Source organism: Chiloscyllium plagiosum, unplaced genomic scaffold (assembly GCF_037043375.1).
Source record: "Chiloscyllium plagiosum isolate Xiang-an unplaced genomic scaffold, Cpla_swu_hap1 HiC_scaffold_18, whole genome shotgun sequence".
Classification (NCBI taxonomy): domain Eukaryota; kingdom Metazoa; phylum Chordata; class Chondrichthyes; order Orectolobiformes; family Hemiscylliidae; genus Chiloscyllium; species Chiloscyllium plagiosum.
The window spans coordinates 56861568-56884615 of record NW_028270156.1 but is presented as its reverse complement, the minus strand read 5'-3'; the positions used below and the strand labels follow the sequence as shown (position 1 = coordinate 56884615).

At 40.7% G+C, this 23048-nt stretch overlaps 1 protein-coding gene and 1 long non-coding RNA gene across 3 annotated transcripts in view; one reads left to right on the top strand and one right to left on the bottom strand.

Annotated features, from left to right (window-relative positions):
• cars1 (cysteinyl-tRNA synthetase 1) overlaps positions 1-12910 on the top strand; it is a 79142-nt gene extending 66232 nt beyond the window's left edge. For both annotated transcript variants that reach the window (XM_043706118.2, XM_043706119.2), the window contains 4 exons: positions 449-516; positions 2073-2132; positions 4528-4611; positions 12648-12910. In XM_043706118.2, coding sequence (XP_043562053.1) covers positions 449-516; positions 2073-2132; positions 4528-4611; positions 12648-12782 — 347 coding nt within the window. In that variant the 3' untranslated portion in view covers positions 12783-12910. The remainder of the gene's footprint in view (positions 1-448; positions 517-2072; positions 2133-4527; positions 4612-12647) is intronic.
• LOC122557915 (uncharacterized) overlaps positions 1-23048 on the bottom strand; it is a 177795-nt gene that overhangs the window by 140355 nt on the left and 14392 nt on the right. The gene's annotated exons all lie outside the window — the stretch shown is intronic.

The following is a 23048-nucleotide window of genomic DNA, read 5'->3' as shown; positions in this document are numbered from 1 at the left end:
ATCTTTGGACAGTTTAAATTAATTACCGAGAAATTCTGTTCTCTATGCAGTGTCTTATGAACTGTTCAAAAACCTATTTCTGTTAATTGTGCACATTATTATGTTTGTCAAAAAGATTCTCTCCATTCTCGATATGAGTTACATCCTTCCCAGAGTTATGTCCTCCAAAGAATAAAATTTCTCACTTGTATTAGAATTGCCCTATGCTCCACTTCTTTCTGCTAGAAAGTATTATTGCTGTTTATTAAGAGCAGGATAAGAATCATCTGTACAAAATCTTAATGCCCTTGTACTAAGTCATGGAGAATAGCCACTTATGTGATAAAAGCCCTGCCCATCCCATCCGTTTTTTTTTCTGAAGGTTTTAACCAGTTAGTTTAAAGAGTATTCAATTTAAGTGCCTAAAGGGTTAGGCTGATGTTTCTGATGGGCTCATATCATTTTGCAGGATTACCCACTGTGGTGAAATTTGTGGACAGAGAGACATTGCTGAAGGAGAGGGAAGAGAAGAAAAAGGTAAGCTGATCTCTATCATGTTGGAAAGGTAAATGTTTACAATGGAATATTAAGCTGTCTGCTGAAGAGAGACTGAGGACACTGTTTCCATTAGAGTTTAGAATGAAGAAAGATCTTATTGAAACTTACAAAATTTGTAAAGAGCTGAATAGGGTTGATGCAGAAAAGAGGCTTCCATTGGATGTGTGGTAGGGATTCTAGCACAAGGGCACACAGTCCCAGAATAAGGGGCAATCTATTAAGGACTAGGGTGAGGAAGAATTTCTTCATTGAGGGGAGTGAATCTTTTGAATTATCTATCGCAGAGTGCCATAGATTCTCAGTTATTGAGTATAATGAAGAAAAAGCTTGATAGATTTCTAGATACTAATGACATCAAAGGATATGGGAAGAGAATGGGAAAGTGGCATTGAGAATAGAAGATTAGCCTAAAGTGGTGGAGAAGGTTGGAGGGGCTGACTGACCTACTCCTGTTGCATGTTCCTTTATTCCTAAAGTGAAAAACAGATTTCCTGACTGGTAACCTATTTCAAGGTTCTTAACAAACTGTTCAAAATAAAATCCTTATCACCTTACTGAGAAATGCATGTAACAATGGAAGAACTGATCCTTTCTCAACAGGACACAACTGCAGCTCCCTTTCAATATGACAGACGTATAATTCTGCATTGTTAGAGATGTGAAAGGGAACTGAAAACGCTGAGATTAATAGATCTGTCAGGATTTCTGCAAGAGTCCGAGTTGATATTTCAGGCTATTGATCTTTCATTGTAACTCCTTTCAATATTGTGCAGAATAGGAGAGGTAAATCTGGAACTTGAGGGTAGCTGATTTTCTTCGGCATTTGACTCAAACTGAGTGCCACTTTTGGAGCACAGAAAATGATCCTGCACAATCGGAAACTTTAGAGGGCAATATTTATAGGAGCAGATCAGTGACAAATATTTATATTCACAACCTCACAGTTTCATTTGTAAGTTTTATGAAAACTCAGTATTTTCCTTATTTAATAAGCCTGATGAGCAAAATTTTCTATGTTGATAGATTCACTGATCATAGAGAGAGCCTTGTGTTTTCTGTACCTGCAAAAGTCTAGATATTTTGTTGCATTCTTCCTGATTAGTGGAAATAATTGATGAATTGCTAACTGCACCAGGGTGATGCAGTTTCCTTCAGGATCTTAAATGAAAACAACATGAATACAGTCTGGATTCTTGCTCCTTTTTTAAACAATCCTGTCACTTCTACCCCTACCCAATTATAAGATCTGTACCTGTGGGGATCAGTGTCACAGTAATGTTTTACGTGACATAACACATTACATAAACTTACACACAAATGGGCATGGTACCACGAAATATTGATGTCTGTAGGATCACCCAAAGTGAAATCTACGTCTTGAGGAGAAAATTAGCTGGAACATCAATTGCAAAGTACTGAGGTAACGTTGAGAGAGTTCGCAATCTGAAAAAGATTGTTCTTATTACCTGTTTGTTAAACAGAAAACATTGTATTTATTATGATTGAAACTTTTTGTTCTATTATTTTTTCAACAGATTGAAGAAGAGAAAAAGAGGAAGAAGGAAGAAGCAGCCCAGAAAAAACGAGAACAGGAGGTGAGGACTTGACCCATGCTGTAACAACTGCTGTACCAACTTCGTCCGCTGGTTTACAAAACTTGTCTGTTGCATCTCTACTGATGGCTGTCATTTAAATTAAAAGGAAGAGGGAAGGAGAGAGCAAATATCTGGTTGATCACATGCATAACTGAATGCAGTTAAATTAATTTTACCTTTTATATTAGTTTAAACTTTAATCTTACAATGAAGAGTCATCAGTTTGAGACATTTACATTAAAGCAGCAGTAGAATATTTTATCTTTTTAATCAACCTGTCACAGTATAATATGAAAAAGAGATTTAAATTAAGACATAGTTAAGTCTTGCACCAGGAAGGTCATCTTAATGCAAATCAAAATGTAGAATGTTGTACAGTTAAAGTTGTACAGTGAACATTTAGGTAATAGTTGGAGAATGTAATTGGTAGGGCTATAGACCCTTTCCAGGTAATTTAAATTAAACGGGCTCTCATTTAGCTTTTAAACTTGTAAACTGCTGGTAAAAAAATGCACTGAATTGCAACATTGTGTGTTGTAATGCAAAATAATCTATTTAAATGAAGAAAGATGTTACCACTAGGTACAGTTGATTTGTATGATCTCTAAAGAAATTGTTATTATAAATGTAAAGTATTTAAAAATTTGGGGTAAGGAACAGACAGAGTCTTGCCAGCCAAACTTAAAACTTCTGCAAATTGATGTGGAAGCTTAAAAAATTTCAAAAACTTAGGCCTCTGCCAGATTATGGTTGATTTTACCCATGACTCATGCATCATGCTGTATGTGGAGAAGGGTCTGGACAGAAGCAAAAGGAGATGTATTCAGGTATGGGGCATTATGACTTTTATGCCTCTTTCTGCCATAATAAGTCAGAAGATCGAGAAATACTTGAGAGATGTAAGAGGATTACTCAGCAGGTTCAGAGATTATGCAGGATGATTTTGTGTGTGTGGGGGTGTGAGGGTGGTATGGAATTGAGTTGGAGATGGGGTTAGGGTGCTGGTTTGTCTGTTTTAATGAAATGGTGAGCTTATAAAAGAGGAAAACAGCGTGAAATACTGAATCCTGATTCTGCCAGTGTCATGATCCACTGGGGTAGTGCTTTGTAAGTAAATCCCATTATTCCCAGAGTCATCACAAATGTGAAAATATTTCGTCAAAACTAGCTAATGTCCCTGACTTACATTACTGATAATCTTTGGTTAAAAGAAAACACTTACCAGGTTTTTGTTCTTAACAAAAGAAAACTATTATAATCAAATTGACTTTAACCAATGGCAATTAGAAATGACTTTTGTAGTTGTACAACTTAAACTCTATCCCTGAAGTTTACCACATTCCCAAACAGGCAGACAGACACTCACACAGACATGACATGGATAACAAGTGGAAAAAGGAGGGAAAAAAATCAGGGTAACAGTTCAAATGACCAGGGAAACATCAATCTGGACCACAGGGCTCAATGCATACATTCTTTTTCTTTCTTTCAGTTCAATTAGTTCTTTGTTGTTGACAAAACGTTGTTTGCACACTGATTCTCTTCCATTCACTGCTTGAGAGTTTAGTTTTTCATTGTCTTTATTCTTCCTTCAATTGCGGATTTAGCAATTGGAAGACAGTCAGCTGTTAGTGGAGATTTTTGGTACCTCCACAAAGAGTGCGAGACAGAGATTTTTGGATGTTTTCAGTTTGCAGGCCAGGTGGTTTTTAAAATTAGAATTAGTGTATGGAAACAGTGTGAAAACAGGCTCATCAAGTCCACTCCAATCCTCCAAAGAGTAACCCACTCAGACCCATTCCCCTACCCTATATTTAGCCGACTAATGCACCTAGACTACATATCCCTGTCCACTAAGGGCAATTTAGAATGGCCAGTTCACCTAACCTGCACATCTTTGTGACTGTGAGAGGAAACCAGAGCACCCGGAGTAAACCCGTGCAGACATGGGGCGAACGTATAAACTTCACACAAACACAGGCTGAGGCAGGAATTGAACCCTGAGCTGCACTTTGGCTGCGCTGAGTCCAAACAAGCCACAGACTGGTTCCTGACCAGCATCAGCACATTGTTGAGCAATTTTCTTTAATTTGAAACTCATTGACTTTGTGGCTGCTTTTGTCCTCATGTTTCTGGGGAAAGCAACATTAATATAACTAGGTGTGCTTCAGTAAACATTATTTTCAAAATGGCAGCCATCTCTTTATTTAATCTCCTTGGTTTAAACCACCATTTTCATTTTAGTCCAGAAACATGGGACATAAAAAAAATGTGGTTGTTACAATAGAACAAGCAATTAAATGCCCATTTGCTTCTGCTATGAGATCATATTATAAAAATGAAGAACTAAGGGAATACGCAATCTGACTAATTCATGGTAATTATCTCCCTACAGGCAGCAAAACTGGCCAAGATGAAGATTCCTCCCAGTGAACTGTTCAGATCGGAAAAAGACAAATACTCCAAATTTGATGACAATGTAAGTATTGAAGGATCTAACTCTCAAACCAGCCCCCATCCCCCAGCCAAGCCTTCAGTTGAGACCAAATATAAATAAAAATATAAATATATAGACCAGAAAGATCAACCTTCAATCTCTGCATTGAGAGGGCTGATCCCAGTCAAAGGAGTGGTTAGGAGACCAAAATTAGTTTCAGCAAAACCTGAGTAAGAACAGGAACATCAGCTAAAGTTGCTGCCCCCAATCATTCTATCGTGAATCCTGAGGTCTAGGGCTGCTTTCACATTCCAGTACTATAGATCTAAATCCTAGCATTAGAACGGCTACCAGGCTTCAACCAATTCAATTCTCTACACGTGAAATCAAGAAAAGCCATCAGACACTAGATACTGCAAATGATATGGGTCCTGACAGCATACCAGCAATAACACTAAACACTTGTGTTTCAGAATCATCTGTGCCCCTTAGTCCAACTGTACATAAATGATTTGGATGCGAGCATAAGAGGTACAGTTAGTAAGTTTGCAGATGACACCAAAATTGGAGGTGTAGTGGACAGTGAAGAGGGTTACCTCAGATTACAACAGGATCTGGACCAGATGGGCCAATGGGCTGAGAAGTGGCAGATAGAGTTTAATTCAGATAAATAAGAGGTGCTGCATTTTGGGAAAGCAAATCTTAGCAGGACTTATACACTTAATGGTAAGGTCCTAGGGAGTGTTGCTGAACAAAGAGACCTTGGAGTGCAGGTTCATAGCTCCTTGAAAGTGGAGTCGCATGCAGATAGGATAGTGAAGAAGACGTTTGGTATGCTTTCCTTTATTGGTCAGAGTATTGAGTACAGGAGTCGGCCACTGTTGGAATGTCACGTGCAATTCTGGTCTCCTTCCTATTGGAAAGATGTTGTGAAACTTGAAAGGGTTCAGAAAAGATTTACAAGGATGTTCCCTGGGTTGGAGGATTTGAGCTATAGAGAGAGGCTGAACAGGCTGGGGCTGTTTTCCCTGGAGCATCGGAGGCTGAGGGGTGACTTAATAGAGGTTTACAAAATTGAGGGGCATGGATAGGATAAATAGACTAAGTCTTTTCCCTGGGGTCAGGGAGTCCAGAACTAGAGGGCATAGGTTTAGGGTGAGAGGGGAAAGATATAAAAGGGACCTAAGGGACAATGTTTTCACACAGAGGGTGGTACGTGTATGGAATGAGCTGCCAGAGGAAGTGGTGGAGGTTGGTACAATTGCAACATTTAAGAGGCATTTGGATGGGATATGGGCCTGGTGCTGGCAGGTGGGACGAGATTGGGTTGGGATATCTGGTTGGCATGGATGGGTTGGACCAAAGGGTCTGTTTCCATATTGTACATCTCTATGACTCTATAACTACAACAATGGAATCTACCTGATAATATCGAAAATTGCCCATATATGTGCTGTGCACACACAGTTGAACAAATCCACTCTGGCTGATACCTTATTCATATTCTCTTGATCATCAGAAAAGTAGTCAAAGAATTTATTGTCAGGGAATAATGGTCTCTCAACAAGGGAGAATCTAACCACTACCTCTTGATGTTCAATGGCATTACCAATGCTAATATCCCCACCATCAACATGTTGGGGATTCCAGTTGACCAGAAACTGAACTGGATCAGCCACATAAATACTGTAGCTATAAGAACAGGACAGAAGCTGAGAATTCTGCAATGAATATCTGTCATCCTAACTTCCCAAAATAATCTGATTATTTTGATCCCTTTACATCATACCCTCAATAAATTTTGGGGATGCCATGAGCTCCTGAACCTTTCCCTTGCCTTAGCCCCTGTGGCCACTTTTTTGGACAGTAGCACTGTTCCTTGCTTCACAGACCATGTCATCTATCCTCAATTCTCTCCCTTCACTAGGAATCCTCCCTTCTTTTAGGCCTCTTCACCTGCACTTTATCTCATTGAAAATTCTCAATGTTACATCAGCCATATTAATTTATATACGCCCTCCCCTCGCCCACTTTAACTTGTCTCCAGCTGAACCTGCTGCACTCATAATCTAACCCTGACTTTATTATTAAACCTGATGACAAAGGTGGGTGCTGTTGACATCTGGCATTGAGTTTATACCTTGCAGAATAAAAACTGAAAGAAGCCTGCTGTAAATTGAATTGGCCGTGCTAAATTGCTCGTAGTGTTAGGTGAAGGGGTTAATGTAGGGGAATGGGTCTGGGTGGGTTTCGCTTCGGCAGGTCGGTATGGACTCGTTGGGCCGAAGGGCCTGTTTCAACACTGTAAGTAATCTAATCTAAATCAGAAGTTGCTGGAAAAGCTCAGCAAATCTGGCAACATTTGTGAAAAGAAATCAGAATTAATGTTTCAGGTCCGGTGAAAACCTTCCTCAGAAGTGACGGTAGCTAGGAAAATCTTGGTTTATATACAGAAGGTAGGATGGGGGGAGGGGATAAGGAGAAAATATAGGTAGGGATAGAGGCCAAAGAGAGAGAAGAACAACTGGACAGACAAAAGAGTCAATAATGATCTGGCTGGAAAAGTGATTAGCAGCCAACAATGAGTAATGTGATAACAGGGCCTGGTGTGTGGGGTAGGGGGCTAGGACATGGGAGAGATCAGGCCCTAAAGTTATTGAACTCAATATTGACTCCAGAAGGCTGCAGGATCCCCAAGCGGAAAATGAGGTGTTGTTCTTCCAGCTTGCATTGCACCTCCCTGGAGCACTGCAGCAAGCCTGAGACAGATGATGTGTTAAAGTGGCAGGCAAGACCACACCACCCTGTCCCCGACCAACATTTATTGCTCACCCCTAGTTCCTCTTGAGGAATGGTGAGCAGTCCACTTGAACTACAAGTTAAAAATCACACAATACCAAATTATAATCCAACAGGTTTATTTGGAAATACTATCTTTCAGAGCACTGCTTCTTCATCAGGTAACTAGTGGGGCAGAATTATAAGACACAGAATTAATAGCAAAAGATCATAGTGTCATGCAACTGATACAATATATTGAATATACCTAAATTGCTGGTGTTGTGCGATTTTTAACTTTTTGTCCCTCCCAGTCCAACACCGGCACCTCACATCAATCTTGAACTGCAGCAATCCATTTAATTAGGTACAGTGCCCTTGGGGAGTGAATTCCAATAATATGATAGAGGAATGTGGAACATTCCTCATTCCAATCCTACTCTGGGCACCCACACACGAACCTTCTCTGGTAGATCAGTGACATCATTGGTGCTGCTTCCTACTCTTGTTCAGAATTGGGAAAAAAAACTGATCCATTTTGCTTTAATTTCCCTCTTTCTTTGTCACATGGCCCAATTCAGATTTTTTCCTTTACTTCCTAGACTTTTGTATTCCCATTTCTGGGGATAAAATGTTCACAGGTATCATTACAAACCCACCACCTCCACATTTACTTCTCCTACATTTCATCACACTTTGGTTCCTGCAAGGATTCCATTCCATTCTTCCAGTTTCTCCATCAGTTTCACATCTGTTCCAGCGATCGGAGGGGTGCCTCCAACATGTCCTTTTTCCTCAACAAAGGCCTACCCCCAGCATAACTGATAAGAAAGACCCTTAGCTGTGGCCAACCCATCTCCCATACTCCTGTTCTTACCCTTTCACCACCTCCCACAATAATGATAGGATTCCCCATGTCCTCACTTTCCACACCACCAATCTCTGCTTTCAAACTCTGCTTTTCATACTCCAGCATTTCTGCTACCACTAGCAGAATGCCACTACAAATCACATTTTCCCTTCCCCTTCCCTTGGCTGTGTTCCTCAGGGGCCATTTCCTCCCAGACACCCTTACTCTTTGTCCAAGACCCCAAATACACTTTCCAGGTGAAGCACCAATTTACTTATATTGCTTTGAATCTAGTCTACTGTATTTGCTGCTCACCGTGTGAGACCAAGTACAAACTTGGTAGCCACTGGACAGAATACCCTCTGCTCTATCCATATGGAGAGCCCCAATCTTCCAATCACTTGCTAATTCAATACACCATCTTTTGCTCGGACTAAGACTTTCGTCCTAGGCTACTGCAGTGTTCCAGTGAAACCCAAAGAAGTGGAGTAACATGATCTGCTTTTCTACTGAGGCACTTTACAGGAAACAAAATTCACTCGCATAAAGACAAGCATTGTGGTTCATGAAGAAACCTATAGCCACACCTTTGACTTGAAGAAAATGGGAGGGTTGAAGGAGAAATGTTTCAAATTGAAAACAAGCATAGTCAGCTGAACGAGGATGGAAACTTAGAAAGACTCCTTTCAAGGCAAAAATGGAAAATCTTCAGATCATCCTCGTGGGGAACTGGTCATCCACAGTGAAGAAGAGGTGGCTGAGGCGTGTATGGACTGAGCTGTCAGCAGAACTGGTGGAGGCTGGTACAATTACAACATTTATCCACCATCTGGGTGGATATATGAATAGAAAGGGTTTAGAGGGATATGGGCTGGCAAATGGAACTAGATTAATTTAGGATATCTGGTTGGCTTGGACGAGTTGGACCAAAGGGTCTATTTCCATGCTGTACAGCTCTCTATGATTCTCTATAACAGGACTACTTGCATGTCAAACTGTGTAAGTAGCATGGGACAGATAATTATCTCACAACAGATCCGATTTAAACCCTGCAGACCTGACACATGGAGCCATGAATGGTGGTGGACAAGTAAGCAACCAACAGGAAGAGAAAGCTCTACAGTATCCCCATGTTGAAAGTTAGGGGAATCAACACACCACTATAAAAGACCAGCTTGATGCATTTGTCCGATCCATTTTTACTTCCTCCAGAGGTCCCCAGAATCACAGGTGTCAGCCTTCAGCAAATTTTATTCACTCTACTTGATATCAATGAAGACATTGGATACTGCAAAAAGCTATGGGCTATGGCAACATTTTGGCAATAGCTAAGGTGCTCCAGTCCAGCTACAATTCTGGTATTCACTCAGCAATGTAGAAAATTATCTGTATGTCCTGTCCACAACAGTCGGGACGAATTCAACCCAGCCAATTACTGCTACATCAGACTCCTCTCAATCATTCATCATTGTCTGTTGGCACTTTCTCAGCAATAATTTGCTCATTGGTGCTCAGTTTGGGTTCCATCAGGTTCACTGGAGTTCCTGACTTCATTACAGCTTTGGTCAAAATGCAGACTGAAGAGCTTGACTCAGTCGCAGTTCTAAACTGCGAGAAGGGGAGTGTGGAATTCATTCCAAAAGGACATTGACAAATTGGTGGAGTAACCAGATAGGTGGCAGATGAGTTCAATATAGAACAGTACAGCACAGTACAGGCCCTTCGGCTCTCAATGTTGTGCCGGCCTTTTATCCTACTCTAAGACCAGACTAACTACATACCCTCCATTGTACCAACTTCCATGTGCCTATCCAAAAGTCGCTTAAATGTCCCTAACATATCTGACTCTACTACCCACTGCTGGCAGTGCATTCCACGCACCCATCACTCTGAGTAAAGAACCTACCTCTGACATCTCTCCTAAACTTCCTTCAGTTACTTTAAAATTGTGCCCCCTCATGATACCTTTTCCCATGGCGGAAATGTCTATCTGGCTATCCACTCTATCCATGCCTCTCAACATTTTGTACACCTCTATCAAGTCACCTCTCATCCTTCTTCACTCCAATGAGAAAATCCCTAGCTCACTCAACCTTTCTTCATAAGACATACCCCTCAGTCCAGGCAGCATCCTAGTAAATATTGTCTGCACCTTCTCTAAAGCGTCCCCATCTTTCCTATAATGAGGCAACCAGAATTGAACACAATATTCCAAGTGTGGTCTAACCAGGGTTTTATAAAGCTGCAGCATAGCCTCGCAGCCCTTAAACTCAATCCCCTGCTAATGAAAGCCAACACACCATATGCCTTCTTAACAACTCTTACCAACTTGAGTGGCAACTTTGAGGGATCTATGGACATGGACCCCAAGATCCCTCTATTCCTCCACACTGCCAAGAATCCTGCCTTTAACCCTGTATTCTGCATTTAAATTTGTCCTTCCAAAGTGAATGGTTTCACACTTTTCCAAGCTAAACTCCATCTGCCACTTATCAGCCCAGTTCTGCGCCCTGTCAATGTCTTGTTGCAACCTACAACAGCCCACCACACTATCCACAACTCCACCAACCATCGTGTCATCAGCAAACTTACTAACCCACTATTCCACTTCCTCATCCAAGTCACTTATAAAAATCACGAAGAGCAGAGGTCACAGAATTGATACCTGTGGAAAACCACTGGTCACCAAGCTCCAGGCTGAATACTTTCCAGCTACTACCATTCTCTGTCTTCTATAGGCCAGCCAATTCTGTATCCCATGCGTCCTTACTTTCTGAATGAGCCTACTATGGGGAGCCTCATCAAATGCCTTCCTAAATTCCATGTACACCACATCCACTGGTCTGCCTAGAGAAGTGTGAAGTGGTGCACATCGGTCAGAGGAACACAAAGATCATATGACAAAGGGGATATAAATGAACTGGAACTCTTGATCTAGAAGTAGGGTCATTGCGCTACCAAAGCTGTAAAATCCTGACCAAGATTATTTTTAATTCAACCTATTCAGATGTTATGACAAATCTAGTGCAGATGGGACTTGAACCCAGGTCTCCTGGCTCAAAAGTAGGGACAGAGCCCTCAGTCCTGACTTATTATATCTTTGTTAAATAAGATATGCTGAAGATAATTGAATGGTGTGAACATTGGAATGGAACTAGGGCATAAATTATCGATTTGACTACTTACTAAGTGCAGCAGATTTACACAATGTTATTTGGGGGGAGAAAATTGTACAAGGGCCACATGAATAACTTAAATTCAAAAATCAGTGAATTACAGTGATAGAGTCAAATAGATGTATAGCACGGAAACAGGCATTTCGGTCCAACTTGTCCATGCCAATCAGAAATCCTAAACTAGTCTAATCCCATTTGCCAGCATTTGACCCAAATCTCTCTCAACCCTTTCTGTTCATATACCCATCCAGATGCCTTTTAAATGTTGTAATGGTACTAGCCTCCACCACTTCCTCTGGCAGCTCATTGCATATAAGCACCACCCTTTGCATGAAAAAGTTACCCCTTAGGTCCCTTTTAAATCTTTCCCCTCTCACCCTAAACCTATGCCATCTTGTTCTGGACTACCCCATCCTAGGGAAATACTTTGTCTATTTACCCTATCCATGTTCCTCATGATAAACCTCTATAGCCTCCGATGCTCCATGGAAAACAGCTCCAGCCTATCCAACCTCTCCCTATAGCTCAAATCCTCCAATCCTGGCAATATCCTTGTAAGTCTTTTCTGAACCCTTTCAAGTTTCACAACATCCTCCAATAAGAAGGAGACCAGAATTGCGCACAATATTCCAGTGGCCGAACCAGTGTCTTGTACAGCTGCAACAGGACCTCCCAACTCGTATACTTAATGCTCTGACCAATAAAGGAAAGCATACCAAACACCTTATTCACTATCCTATCTATCTGCAACTCCATTTTCAAGGAACAATGAACCTGCAGTCCAAGGTCTCTTTATTCAATGACACTCCCCAAGACGCTACCATTAAAGTATAGAAGTCCTGCTCCAATTTGCCTTTCCAAAATGCAGCACCTCACATCTATCTAAATTAAATTCAATCTGCCACTCCTCAGTCCATTGGTCCATCTGATCAAGATCCCATTGTAGTCTGAGGTAACTTTCGTCACTGTCCACTATACCTCCAACAATGGTATCATCTGCAAAATTACCACTATACCTCCCATGTTCACATCCAAACCATTTATGTAAATAACAAAAAGTAGAGGACCCTGCACCTATCCTTGTGGCACTCCACTGGTCACAGGCATAGAGTCTGAAAACCAACCCTCTACCACCACCCACTGTCTTCTGGCTTCGAGCCAGTTCTGTTTCATTTATTGTACAACAAAAAAGCTGGTCAAAATTGTCTGTTTTCTTTATGTTGTTGAACAATTAGTTTTAAATCCTAACTTTAATCTTGTTTAATTTTTTCAAGGGATTTCCAACTCATGATGCTGAGGGTAAAGAACTTAGCAAGGGACAGACAAAGAAACTTCGGAAGCTTTATGAAGTTCAGGAGGAACGGTATAATGAATATTTGCGGACTTTGCAGAATAGCAGCACCAACTAAATGCTTTACGGTGACTTTCTGTATATCTAATAATGGAAAGAAACAACTTGAGACATTACAAACAGTGATTTTTAAAAAAAAATCAAATTCTATTCTGTAAATGAATAAAGAGAGACACTTTTACACTTGACCATAAAAAATGAACTAATGGAAGAAAGTAAATAGAGACTCTGAAAAGCTAATTTTCTTCCAGTTCAACATTATTTAAATAATGTGGCTTGAGTCTGGATGGCTTTGCCTTTCACATCTAGGACTGCATACAAATACATCCAGGTTGAAGATATGGAAATTACTTTTGACCAGCTATGATTAATTTTGGGCAATCTAAGTTCAATTTAATTCACTGTCCAGTTGAGCGTAATTGTCAGTATCACAAGTCACGTGATTATTGGTGAAGAGAAATAGCGATCTGTCAAGTTGGTGATCTTAAAGGTTGAGATTGAATAGAAGATACTATGAGTGAATGATTTAGGGAAAATGACTAAAATATGAAGGATTTAATTCAGAGCAATGATATCCTTTGATCTGTGCAAAATTTTAAAAGTACAATTATTGACGCTTTAGCTGTTTGCTGGTTCCAAACGGTCATTTATTTGTTCCAATTCCAAACCATGTCATTGAATGGAGTGTGAGGGAGAACATGTAAATGGTTTGATATTTTCCATCTTCTGTTTAAATAGGCGTGATAAATCAGTTTCTGTCCAGCAATTACATATTTTGCTGCAATTTTAAGTAATGATCCTTTGTTTAGTAAATTAAGCTTTGGGCTCTGGTGTGAGTTGTTTTTGCATGAAAATTTGCTATTTGTATCACTTTGAAATAGCATGTTACTTGTTCATAGAATCATCAAAACACAAAGAGGCGATTATGCATGTTGAACTTGTGCTATCTCTCTGCAACAGTAAGTTAGTTGCTTCCACTGCCAAACTTTCCTTATTTTCCTACTCTATTGAATGCAATGCTTCGAATCTGCCTCCCAACAGTTTTTGGATTGTATTGCAAATTTTGACCATTCATTCTTAAATAAGATTTTTCCTCATGTGGCCTTTTATTATTTTGCAAACCACTTCAAATTTGTCTTCTCTGGTAGTCAACCTTTCCACTAAAGGCACCTCATGATTTTGAACATCTGAGCACTCTTTTCACTGAAGATAACAAACTAAGCTTCTCCAATCTATCCACAAGATTGAAATCCTGCATCTCTGAGTTATTCTCATAAATATTTTTGAGCCTCTAAAACCTTCACAGCATTCCTAAAGTTCAACATTAGAAAAGACATTACTTTGGTTGAGGCCAAACCAATATTATATGAAGGTTTACCATAATTCCCTGAGGTTGATGCTCTGTGTTTCTGTTATGAAGCTCAAGATCCTATTTTGATCGCTTTCTGAACTCATCACCTCCTTGATTTGTGTATCTTCCCTGCTGCTGCTGTTATTCATCATGTTTAGCACTATCAGTTTAGTTTATATTCTCTCTATTCATTCTTCCTACCAGGGTGCATGACCTCATACTTGTCTACATTACATCTTATCTCTCATTTATCTATCCACAAGCCTAAATCATCTTGAAGTTTTATCATTACCTTCATAGTTGACAAATATTTCCAAGTTGTATGCCCTCTGCAAATTGTGAAATTATACATCGAAGTCATTCAAACATACCAAAAGAAGCAGTGAATCTAGTATAGATCCCGAGAAAACACAACGATATACTTATCTGCAGTTCAAAAAAATCTATCACTCATCCCTACAGTTTCCTGTCATTCAGTCAAATTCATATCTATGCTGCAACGTTGCTGGCAAATCTATCATGTGGCAGTTTACAAAAAACCTTTGAGAAGTTCATGTAAACCACATCAACTGCATTACCTTCATTAAACTTCTCTACTGCTTTATTAAAAAAAAATTAAGTTAGTTGACCACAGCTTTTCTTTCACCAATCCATTATTGTAATTTTTGGCCCAGATTGTCATTTTCTAAAAGATTTCTCACCATTGAGGTTAAATTGGCTGGTCTTTTGAGGTTGCTGGGTTCACATTTATACCATTTTTATGAAAATTTAATTTATCACAGGTAATTTTCCAGTCTTTTAGCATCACCATGTATCTAAAGATTGGAAGTTGATGGCAAGTATATCCATACTTCCTTCAGCATCACATCTTGTCTAGATATAACAATTTTAAGTTCAACCAGCCATTACTAGTATTACCCTTTTTTTTAGCCTAGTTAAGATTACAACTACATTTTTGCTATGACTTTACCAATGAAGTAGATGCTGCCAAAGACATGGTATAAAAATAATTTAGAACTCAATCCACACACTCTGAAGCCATGTATTGATCTGCTTTTTGATCCCTAAGCAGTGCCCCCTTCCTCTTACTACTCATTTATTATTTTGATGTTTATGCAGCTTTTGATTTCTTTTTATGTTGGTATTTTATCATTTTATCTTTGATTACTTAAGTTTCTTTATCACTGCTCCGTATTCTTTCTATATCCAGTTTGGGTCATCAGTTCACTCTGACACTGTGCCTTCAGATCCTAGTCTCTCCTACTACTGAAAACATCATCTCCCTGTTGGACTCCAGCCAACTGGATATGCTTCATGGGAAATGGGAGTGGCACACCTATTGTTGTTGGTGCAGGTGGGCCAGTTTTCTCTAGTGAGTGAGTAGGCTCTGAAGAGAGTATGCAGGGTTAGTGGTGTTGCAGGTCAGGGTGGGTGAGGGCAAGTGGGGATGTTGTTGCATGCGTTAGCAAGCGGGGCGTAGAACATTGAGATCTGAGTACAGAAGCAGAGACTGAGTGTGAGTGATTAGAGAGAAGATGATGGTGCTTACACAGGCATAGTGGTGCTGGCGGAAATAGCTCCAATCTGGTTAGCAACCTTAGGACTACATCAAAGCAAGACACTTATTTTCCCCTTGGTCTACCATGACTGGGGCAAATGTCAGGAATGCATCTGACTGACAGTGCTTACATGGATACACAATGGCCTTTTAAATATGGCACCTTCAAAAACAACCAGAGGATCCAGGAATACAATACATTGTACATCCAGAGTATTATGTGACATTGAAATATATTATAGTTATTGACAAAGAGATTCTGTAAACCATGGGACTGTGAATGATTTTCAGAATACATACTTGGCCTCAAACATCTTCTAGAGATTGACAATAAAGCAATAGTTGCCTTTTTGATGAGAAAGAGTTGGAAAACATATTGAGGTATGGCTAGATGATAAAATATGTACACAAGAAAGCTGCAAACATCAGCACTCTTCAGGGCAACTGTATATACCCATAAAGTTACTATCAAAGACTTGACTCATAAACTTAACCTATACACCCAAGCCATGGTAGCATCCAGTGACCAGCAATAGCCACAGCACAGACTCAAATCAAATCGGACAGAAGAACAAAAAAAGCCCAGAGTACATTACTCCTCATATGGTGTCAAACACTGGTCAGATTTTTAAAATGCATTGGCTTGACTAAGACTTACTTTGAACACAATATAATTTATTTTTACAGATTGCATATTGATATTCAATGACAGACTGGTTATTTTGCCTTCACTCAGTGCTGATGTCCTTGAAAAACTATACCAAGGACACTTAAGAATTATCAAATGCCAGGCTTCTGTATGGGCACTAGGGATCTCAAAGCTAATAGCCGATTGTGAAACATTCTACATGTAGACCTAAACACAGACAGCCAGTAATTCCTCCCACCTATACCAAAACAATGAGTGGGAACTGACCTATTTGTGTGCAATGGATTCTCTTATCTCACTGCTTATGAATCCTTCGACAATTTTGCAACCATCTCCAGCTTCCAGCACTTAATCAGCTCACTGAGATATCCACAACCAAATTAAGATGTCAAACAAGGGGTACAAGCTGTTAAATCAGCTTGGGAAAGAACAGTGACTGCTGAAAACCATCAGCTTACTCCATTCCAATGTGTTTTATCACCAAAATTAAAATAGGGAGAAAGCTGAAAATTCAGCTCTCTGTCCTTCCAAAAATGTTGATTTTCCACAGATGAATCCCAAGGCCTAGAAAAAGTTTTACTGTAAAGAACAACAACAAGCTACTAACTCTAACAAATGTCAACACGCTAAACCGATGTCAAGTTTGGTCCTAGGGCAATGAGTGTGGAAATGAGATCTCAATATAAATGATATAATAATTGACAGTGTAGCAACGTTCATTTCTTGTCCGCATATCAGATATCGCAGAAACTTTGGAAAGCAGCACAACCATACTCCATTACTGCTGCAAAGTGATGAACTTAATAATTAACATAATGAGAATAATAATTCACAATAAAGGACTAAAAATCAAATGAACTATGCTCAAGTCACGACATGCCAATCCAACAGTGAGGCAGCCTGGAAGAATCAGCAAGCCTCCACATCGATTAAGTTTATACGGTCAGAGAGTTTTGGGGAGGGGGGGTGGTGCAGGTGAAAGAATAGTGGTAAACTTGATACACTTATTTAAGCAAATGTATAGTGGATTAAACCAAGGAGAAAAAAGTTTAGAGAGAGAAATATTGTATAAGACAGTTGGCCTCAAAGGAGAAAGTGAGGACTGCAAATGCTGGAGATCAGAGCTGAAAATGTGTTGCTGGAAAAGCGCAGCAGGTCAGGCAGCATCCCGAAACGTCGATTCTCCTGATCCTTGGATGCTGCCTGACCTGCTGCGCTTTTCTAGCAACACATTTTCAGCTCTGATCTCCAGCATTTGCCGTCCTCACTTTCTCCTTTGAGGCCAACTGTCTTATATAATATTTCTCTCTCTAAACTTTTTTCTCCTTGGTTTAATCCACTATACATTTGCTTAAATAGGTGTATCGAATTTACCACTATTCTTTCACCTGCACCATCCCCCCTCCTCCAAACTCTCTGACTGTATAAACTTAATCGATGTGGAGGCTTGCTGATTCTTCCAGGCTGCCTCACTGTTGGATTGGCATGTCGTGACTTGAGCATGGTTCATTTGATTTTTAGTCCTTTATTGTGAATTATTATTCTCATTATGTTAATTATTAAGTTCATCACTTTGCAGCAGTAATGGAGTATGGTTGTGCTGCTTTCCAAAGTTTCTGCGATATCTGATATGCGGACAAGAAATGAACGTTGCTACACTGTCAATTGTTATATCATTTATATTGAGCTCTCATTTCCACACTCATTGCCCTAGGACCAAACTTGACATCGGTTTAGCGTGTTGACATTTGCTAGAAGGAGGGCTTATGCCCAAAACATCGATTCTCCTGTTCCTTGGATGCTGCCTGAGCTGCTGCGCTTTTCCAGCAACACATTTTCAGCAGTTGGCCTCAAAGGTTAACTCAGAAGATTTGGAATAGTTCCAGCTACTGATATATAAGTATTTCTCTCTGTGAGGAGTTAGCCAGTTATTCAGAATGCTTTTAATTGTCAGTTGTACAGTCTACAACATAGAGTATAGACTAGTTATTATCTCTGAGAAAATAACAATGGTCTGGATTTTCTGCTGGCCAGTCATTATGCCAGACGAGAAGATTTGCACTTGGGACCCAGAGGAATTCCCATCATAGCACCTTCTGAAGAAACTGCACAGGTAATTGGGCAATTCCTCTATGCTTAAAACTCTAGAAGTCTTTAGTTATATTGTAAACTTTGGAGGGTTATGAAGAAATTAAATAAAATAGTTACTCAGGAACCCCTGAGTAAAAACTTAACAGAATCCATTCTTAGCTCTCACACCCCAACCATATCTTCCCCCAGACCCCTTATACAGCCAAGACGAAGAGTCAAACTCCACCTGGGGGCCCAGCACTCTGGACCAATCCACTCCAACCTTTTTCACCTCTTTGTCCCAGACCTGACCCAATTCTGCCCACTCTTTGCCAGATCCTGATTCAATTCCCTCGGATCCAAACCTCCAGAGCCCACAAATGCAGGACCTGAAACCCAAACATGACACCAACCCTCCCTGTCAACCCCCTACCTGCCCTAAGATCCACATTACTTAGCTTATCACTTTGTACCCTACCCGTTTGGCATCCTACTGCCTTCCACTTGACATCCCGCCAGTCACCAGCTGGCACCCCTATCCATCAGGCATCATACTGCTGGCATCCTAACTCCTTGCCAGCTGACACCCTGTTTACCTGGCACCCTGCTACTCATGCATTCTACTCAGCACCCTATCCTCTCAGCAACCAAACATCTCATTCAACTTGTGTACTTGAGGTTTGACAGAAGCTGTCAAAATGATTAGCAGGACTTGTAAATTTCAGAACAGGGCAGCTGACAGCTGTGAAAAGTGGTTCACCTTCCTCTGACAGTTCTATGCCATTAGTGAACTGCCAGGATAGAAGTACAGCTCGTCATTTCTGAGGGAGTCCAGAGTGGAATCTCCTCTCAGAAATACAGAGCTCCTTTCTTTCATAAATCAAGGGGCCAGTGTGGCAATCTCAAGCAGATTGCCACACCTCCAAGTTCTGCCCACTGTCTCTTACCTAATGTAAATTTAGTTAATCAGTCTTATGCTCATGTAACCAGTTGTCTTACTACTTTATACTAAGTCAAAAATCACACAACACCAGGTTATACTCTAACAGGTTTATTTGGTAATACTAGCTTTCACAGCGCTGCTCCTTCATTTGGTAACTAGTGGGGCAGGATCATAAGACACAGAATTTATAGCAAAAGATCACAGTGTCATACAATTCAAACAATTTCTTGAACAAACCTAGATTGCTGTTCAGTCTTTCATTTTTTAGAATGTGTTGTAGGTCTTGGTTCATTAATATGTAAATGTATATACTAAATTACTTCCTGTTACTCAAGAACATGCCCCTTCAGCTGCAGATAATACCACTTAATACTAGTAAGCCTGTAGACTACTAATTAGAAGGGTCAGTGGTAGCAACTTCAACGAACATCCTAACAGAACATGGTACCAACTGCAGACATCACTTATAAGAGGCTTGGATCCCAAGGGAAATACGGAAGACTTTGAAAAGGCATTGGTGAAATTGCACATGGGGTATTGGGCAGAGTTCTGATCCTTACTGAGAGTGGGATATCCTCACCTAATAATACACTTGCATTGGAAGCAATTCAAAGAAGATTCAAAAGGCTGATCTCTGAAATGAGAGGATTCATTTATGATGAAATATTGCGCCTATACTCAATGGAATTTGGAAGAATGAGAAGTAATCTTATTTAAACACATACGATTCTCAGGGGAGTTGACGGAGTTAAAGCTGAGTGTATGTTTCCTGACCTGGGAATTCCAGAATTAGGGGACACAGTTTAAAAATAAAAGGTCTTTTATTTAAAGACATAGGTGAAAAGGAATTTCTTCTCCCCGAGGGCCAATAGACTTTGGAATTCTCGCTTTGAGTACAGTGGAGACTGAGTAATTGAACACATTCAAGGTTGAGTTAGACTTTTGACAGGGGATGTTTTTATAGGTGAAGGCAGATAAAACATCGAACTATACAGCACAGGAACAGGCCGTTAAGCCCATGATGCTGTGCTGAATATGACGCCAAATTAAACTAATCCCTTCTGCTTGCCCTTGGTCCATAACCCTTCATTCCTTGCATATTCATGTGCTTATCTAAAAGCTCCTTAAATGCATCTATCATACCTGCCTCCACCACCACCCCGGCAACATGCTCCAGACGGCTACCACTCTCTGTAAAAAACTTGCCCCTCACATTTCCTTTGAATTTTTCCTTTCACCTTAAATGCATGCCCCCTACTGTTAGTCCTTTCAATTCTGGGAAGAAGATTCCGACTGTCAACCCAATCTACACCTCAGTGTTCCAGGTGTGGTCTCACCAGTAGCTTGTACAGTTGCAATACGGCTTCCCTATTCTTATTCTGAAACTCGCTTGAAATAAGGGCCAATATTTTATTAGCCTTCCTGATTATCGTCTGAACCTGTATGAAGATTTGTGTTTCATGCACCAAGTATCTCCAAGTCCATTTGTACTGCAGCTTTCTGCTGTTTTCTCCAGAATAAAATTCTGTTCTTTTGTTCTCCTTTTCAATGAAAAAAAAGTGTTCTGATTTAGTATGTGGATGAACCTACTAGAGAAGGTGCAAAAGTTGACCTACTCTTGGGAAATAAGTCAGGGTAAGTGACTGAGAAGTCAGTGGGGGAGCACTTTGGGGGCAGCGACCATAATTCTATTAGTTTAAAATAGTGATGGAAAAGGATAGACTGGTTGTGGTTCTGTTCGCTGAGCTGGGAATTTGTGTTGCAGACATTTCGTCCCCTGTCTAGGTGACATCCTCAGTGCTTGGGAGCCTCCTGTGAAGCGCTTCCGTGTTGTTTCCTCCGGCATTTATAGTGGTTTGCCTCTGCCGCTTCCGGTTGTCCATTCCAGTTGTCCGCTGCAGTGGCCGGTATATTGGGTCCAGGTCGATGTGTTTGTTGATAGAATCTGTGGATGAGTGTCATGCCTCTAGGAATTCCCTGGCTGTTCTCTGTTTGGCTTGTCCTATAATACTAGTGTTGTCCCAGTCGAACTCATGTTGCTTGTCATCTGCGTGTGTGGCTACTAAGGATAGCTGGTCGTGTCGTTTCGTGGCTAGTTGGTGTTCATGGATACGGATCGTTAGCTGTCTTCCTGTTTGTCCTATGTAGTGTTTTGTGCAGTCCTTGCATGGGATTTTGTACACTACGTTGGTTTTGCTCATGCTGGGTATCGGGTCCTTTGTCCTGGTGAATTGTTGTCTGAGAGTGGCTGTTGGTTTATGTACTGTTATGTGTCCTAGTGGTCGTAGTAGTCTGGCTGTCAGTTCAGAAATGTTCTTGATGTATGGTAATATGGCTAGTCCTAGTTGTGCATGTCCTCATTCTGTTGTCTTTCCCTTAGGCATCTGTTGATGAAATTGCGGGGTATCCGTTTTTGGCGAATACATTGTAGAGGTGTTCTTCTTCCTCTTTTTGCAGTTCTGGTGTGCTGCAGTGTGTTGTACTTGGTCTGTGTGTATGGCTTTCCTGTATACCTTTGTGGTGAATTCTCTGTTCGGTGTTCTCTGTACCATCACATCTAGGAATGGGAGTTGGTTGTCCTTTTCTTCCTCTCTAGTGAATCGGATTCCTGTGAGTGTAGCGTTGATGATCCGGTGTGTGTTCTCTATTTCTGTGTTTTTAATGATTACAAAGGTGTCATCCACATATCTGACCCAGAGTTTGGGTTGAATTTGCGGTAAGACTGTTTGTTCTAATCTTTGCATTACCGCTTCTGCTATGAGTCCAGAGATGGGTGAGCCCATGGGTGTGCCATTGATTTGTTCATATATTTGGTTGTTGAATGTGAAGTGTGTTGTGAGGCACAGGTCCAGTAGTTTGAGTATGCAGTCTTTGTTGATAGTTTCTTCCTTGTCTATGTGTATATTTCTGGCTAAAAAACGACAGCAGAAACTGAAACACCTGATCAGCGGATCCAGACACTCTATACAGTCAACACAGGAATTCTTGGACATCATCAGAAATGTACACATAGACAAGGAAGAAACTATGGTCTCAGTCGATGTAATGGCACTGTCCACCTCTATCGACAAAACCCTAGCCAGAGAAACAATAGCCAACCTGCTGGACATACAGAACAGACAACAAGACGGGGAACCTATCAACAAAGACTGCATACTCAAACTACTGGACCTGTGCCTCACAACACACCACATTCAACAACCAAATATATGAACAAATCAACGGTACACCCATGGGCTCACCCATCTCTGTTCTAATCTTTGCATTACCACTTCTGCTATGAGTCCAAACAGTCTTACCGCAAATTCAACCCAAACTCTGGGTCAGATATGTGGATGACACCTTTGTAATCATTAAAAACACAGAAATAGAGAACACACACCAGATCATCAACGCCACACTCACAGGAATCCAATTCAGAAGAGAGGAAGAAAAGGACAACCAATTCCCAACGAAATGACACGACCAGCTATCCTTAGTAGCCACACACGCAGATGACAAGCAACATGAGTTCGACTGGGACAACACTAGTATTATAGGACAAGCCAAACAGCCAGGGAATTCCTAGAGGCATGGCACTCATCCACAGATTCTATCAACAAACATCGACCTGGACCCAATATACCGGCCACTGCAACGTACAGCTGGAACTGACAACTGGAAGCGGCAGAGGCAAACCACTATAAATGCCGGAGGAAACAACACAGAAGCGCTTCACAGGAGGCTCCCAAGCACTGAGGATGTCACCTAGAC